Source organism: Aplysia californica, unplaced genomic scaffold (assembly GCF_000002075.1).
Source record: "Aplysia californica isolate F4 #8 unplaced genomic scaffold, AplCal3.0 scaffold00015, whole genome shotgun sequence".
Classification (NCBI taxonomy): Eukaryota; Metazoa; Mollusca; class Gastropoda; order Aplysiida; family Aplysiidae; genus Aplysia; species Aplysia californica.
The window spans coordinates 780178-785065 of NW_004797285.1; the positions used below are offsets into that span (position 1 = coordinate 780178).

A 4888-nucleotide genomic window follows, 5' to 3' on the forward strand; every position below is an offset into this window, starting at 1 on the left:
TTCCTCTCACACACACAAACACACATATACACATACATACACACACGCACACTCTCTATCTCTCTGACACACATACACACACTTTCTCTCTCACACACACACACACACTCACACACACATACACACACTCGCTCTCTCTCTCTCACACACACACACACACACACACACACACACACGCGCGCGCGCGCGCGCCGCGCGCGCTCGTGCGTACACACACACACAAACACACACACAAACAGACCTACACACATGCTCCTCGACAGGTTTGTTATCAAGAATTGTTCGAGAAACCTGATTCTTAGGTCGCTCTGACCAGGTCTAAATGTAGACTTTTCTGGTGCTCTCAGAAATCATGTTTTAGCCTTGGTTGTATACACAGAGGTTGGTTTTACGTCGCGCATGTTATGTTTTCTCTCTGCATTTATTTGATCACCAATGATAATCTACTTCTACTAATCATTAAGATATCAGTCGTCATATTATTATGCTATTGAAATCGGTTTCAGTGTGAGATGCAGATTCCTGTCAAAGTCCGTAACTGAAGTTTGCTTTTTTAAAATTACAGGTTGTGTGCCAAGGGTAAATATACCTCAATATAACATCCGTAATAAAAATGAATAATTTCCTGTAACATTCAGCCTCTCTTGGATTATCCTTCTTAGAGCAGATTATTGCAAATTATAGTCAATGCACGCTGACTACTGAAAATAAAGAATAAAATCTGCATCGCAGTAGGACTTTGTTTTTAATTAAGTACGGCATACGTGGGTAGCGCAAAGACGTTATCATTAGATCTATCGTAACAACTCCTATAGTAAATTCATACTTACTCTTTATTCGATGGATCAAGACCAGGTATTGTGGTGACCTTCTTCGAGCTCTGAAATGCAAATTGTTGTGTAAGCTTTTTGACAATATTGTAATCGGATATTTTAATTTCGAGAGTAGAGTCGTACAAAGCTACCGAAAAAGTTGTCACAGCGCCCACAGAGGTTGTCTTTCTTTTTACCCTCCAAAAACTAGTTGACCCACTGAATCACATTGACCCATGACACAATGTACACTATGATCTATTGTCTAGACGATTCGAGCCGGAAAGTTAAGGGAAACTGCATTTTTTAAAGTCAACTCTAATGGAAAGATATTGATTCTTTTATGCAACAGATGCACTTGTTGATGAAAGCTCGTATACCTTACCTAGACTTCAGATTTCAATTAATACAGTAGGCTTTATTAAAAAGTATGGGGGGAAAATATGGAGCGGCGGGGAGATACGCCTCGATAACATCGAATTTAGACACTCGTTAGTATTTTCGGTTTACATGTGTTTGCGTTTGGTGCAGGTACATATTTCAGTTGAAGGCATTGATAGTTTGATAGATTTTTTAATTACCATTCAGGTTTAGATGAAGTGAAGATTGTATGATAACAATTGTGCACATTGATTTTAGGGGTCTTCGGTCACTAGAATTCGTGGTAACTGGAGACAATGAGTAGCACCTCTCACGTGGTCACAGTGTCCGGTTGCCCATCGTTGATCTTTTCCTTATCTTTAGCAGTCTCGCAAACAGTGCTGTGTTACAGTTTATGCTAACACAAACCATTATAACAATGTGTGTTTACGACAGACATCGGGGTGCATTTTATACGTGAGAGAGTGACTGAGTATGTGTTGGTGTGTTTCCGCAAGAGACACTGGGCGTTGGGGTGATTGCTTAATTTAGTTAGCCCTCTTTGAATTGGATTTTTTTTTGGGGGGGGGGGGTAAGTGTTTTACGGCGCTCGCAACTGCATAAGTCCATATGAACGTGCGGGACACACCAAACATTTTCAGTTAGTAGGAAATTTTGAATTTAGCCAGGGTGGCAGCCGAAGCCTGCTCTTATTCTTATCGATTTTAGACCAACAAGGGATCTTGAACGGGCGCAACTTGCACAAGGGACCGCCGAGATTTTTCGCCCTTGTCCGAGAAGGCTAGGTGTAGATCTTTCCTACCAGAAGATCAGGTGTGTAGCCGAATTAGAAAGACTGCAGAAAGAGTCAGGAGCCCAGAAGAGGGGGCAAAGGAGGTGAGGAGTGGGGGCAGAAAATGGAGACGAAAGCAGACGACAGTAAAGGAGGTGAAAGGAGATAATTTAGAGAAAAACATGTTTACGTCGCTTCCAGGATTCAAACTCGGGACCTTTGAATGAGAGGCGAACACCTTAACCTCTAGGCCACGAGAGTCCCCTTTGAATTGGATATGCCCAGACCTGAGGAAAACAACGCAGTTACGAGCTAATATCTTTTGGTCTGTTCTTCACCCTTGCAACTATGTCAACTGACTGACACTCTGGCATCTCTATACTATATGGAAAGTTTCCAAATATTTAAAGCTATTAGGCTAAAAAAAAAAATTAAAACGACCTTAACAAATAGCAAACTTACCGGATAAATCCATTTTTTTGCAACAAGCAAAACGGTAAAACATGCAAATGAAAAAATCGCATATTCCAACATGTTGGCACAGCTATTTAGAACGAGAAAGTAAGTGACCTCTCACTGCCGCTGTCTCGAGCATGGGTCAAGCTTTATCTGGGTCCAAGCTCGCCGATTCCGTCCTGAATTACGGTAGTCACAGAACTCATGTCAAAGTGTTATGGTAGTCGAAAGCTAAGTACCAACTAAGGATTTTAGACTCGCCTCCCTTGAGGGCGCCCCCTTACTTTCAATCGCTGACACGTTCGTAGCAGCATCCCCAGTAACCAATTTGAATTTAACCAGTCCTTGGCTGATGCTTTTATGTAGGCTACTCATATCGTTACAGAAAGGCTATATTAAAACATAGTTTTAGAGCTTTTTATGCTTGGCATCCTCTACTTTGAACATGAACACATGTACTCATCATAATCATGATGTGGCGTCGGTGTCCTAGTGGTTAGGCTCTCGGACTCGCAACCGTAAGGTCGTGGGTTCGAATCCCGTCAGGGGCCCGACTTTGTGTCCTTGGGAAAGGCACTTTACACGAATTTTCCTCACTTCACCCAGGTGGGAATGGGTACCCGGCTATAGACAGCGAAAGATCTTGTCAGTTTGTTAGTGTTTGAGCGCTTAATCGGCTGCTTGCACTGTATGCTTCTCGGGAAGCTGAAAATGTTTCGGAGTGTTCTATGGTCTGCTGGGGTAATAATATAGTGTAAAGCGCATAGAGCCTGCTGTTGAGCGGGGATATGCGCTATACAAATGCTATCTATTATTATTATGATGATGTAGCTGAGTAAACATTTTTTAGTACAGCCTGGAGTTCCTGTGTTCAAAAAGGAGTTCCATTCCACGTTCACGAGTTTTTCGATCCAGACGACCCAGCACATCGTCTTTGTCGCAAGCAATCCACTTAAATAAATTTAGGTACGTTTTACACCAGAGAAAAAACCAACAAACAACTCAAGCTGAAATGAAAAATACGGTACGATGAAAAAAAAACGCCCGAAGTTTAGCTAAAAAAATAAAAGTAAAAGACATGTTTCGAATTATTAATTAATTATACGCACCCTGTTGTGCGAAATAGTAGGCCTACCGGTTTTATTGCGCCTTTCAATAATGCTGTAAGGTTTTTAAAAGGTGGGACCTCCGAATTAAACGTCCATATCTGATAGGACCGAGCCAAATGGGAAAATTCGTGTGAAGTGCCTTTTTCAAGACACAACGTCGGATGCCACACTGAGCCTCGAACCCATGACTCTCAATCTCAAGATTACAAGTGTCCGGTGACGCATCCATACTGTGGTGTAAAGTGGCAAGTGAATTATGCTCTGCGTTTTGTTTTGTTTTGGGGGTTGGTAAGTGTTTTATGAATACGCAACTTTATGCGGTCATATGGGCGCGTGAGACACATTAAACATGTTTCGGTTGGTAGGAAATTTTGAATATTGTCCGGGTGCCGGCCGAAGCCTACCCTTGTCGATTTTTTTTACCACCAACGAATCTTCAACGTGCACAACTTGCACACGGGACATCTTAGATTTTTCGCCCTTATCCGAGAAGGCCTGGTGTTAGATCTTACCTACCATAAGATCAGGGGTGCGGCTGAAAGACAGCAGTAGGAAGGAGCCAAAGAGTAGTAGTAGAAAGGCTGCAAAAGAGCTAGGAGCTCAAAGGAGGGGGCCAAGGAGGTGGAAGGGTAGGGGTAGAAAGAGGAGACGAAAGCAGACGACAGAACATTATACGAGAGCAGGAAAGGAGGTTGCTTTCCGGATTCGAACCCAGGGCCCATTGAATGAGAGGCAAACACCGTAACCTCTCGACCACGAAAGCCTCCAATTTATGCCCTGTAGATTTACTTTGTTTTTTAATTTTTATTACGAGCTCAACCAGTGACTTGTTACAATGTAACTTACATTTCCCATTGCATAATAATAACATATTGTTATATCGAAAACTTGTCGCAGTTTTACACAACATGAGATATGTGAGAGAGACTGCTGTTATGAGTTAGTACGTATGCAGACAGACAGACAGTGAAACAGACAGACAGACAGAAGATGAAAAAGTAGAAGACGAAGAAGAAGAAGAAGAAGAAAAAGAAGAAAAAGAACAAGAACAAGAACAAGAACAAGAAAGTACTAACAGACAAACATACCGACAGAGACAATTACGAATCAAAAGTGAATAAAGTCTGCACTGCTAAACGAATTTAATTTCCCAGAATGCCTTGCAGCTTTATTGTACACAAAGCTGTCTCATGTTCTGAATTAGAGCCAGATATAAAAAGGTTGCAAACATCTGACGGAATTAACACCCACGAGCAAAACCATTACTAAGATCTAATTTCCTAAACACGAACAAGCTCAAACCCACTCCCCCTCCCCCCCACCAACACAAACACACACACAGACCCACTCACTCACAC

General features: G+C 42.1%; 1 protein-coding gene across 1 annotated transcript in view; it reads right to left on the reverse strand.

Annotated features, from left to right (window-relative positions):
* LOC101859903 (cytochrome P450 20A1) overlaps nucleotides 1-2950 on the reverse strand; it is a 20382-nt gene extending 17432 nt beyond the window's left edge. Inside the window, exons 1-2 of the mRNA XM_005090284.3 lie at nucleotides 2428-2950; nucleotides 831-880 (exon numbers count right to left, since the gene is read on the reverse strand). Coding sequence (XP_005090341.1) covers nucleotides 831-880; nucleotides 2428-2499 — 122 coding nt within the window. The 5' untranslated portion in view covers nucleotides 2500-2950. The remainder of the gene's footprint in view (nucleotides 1-830; nucleotides 881-2427) is intronic.
* Between the last annotated feature and the right edge of the window lie 1938 nt (nucleotides 2951-4888).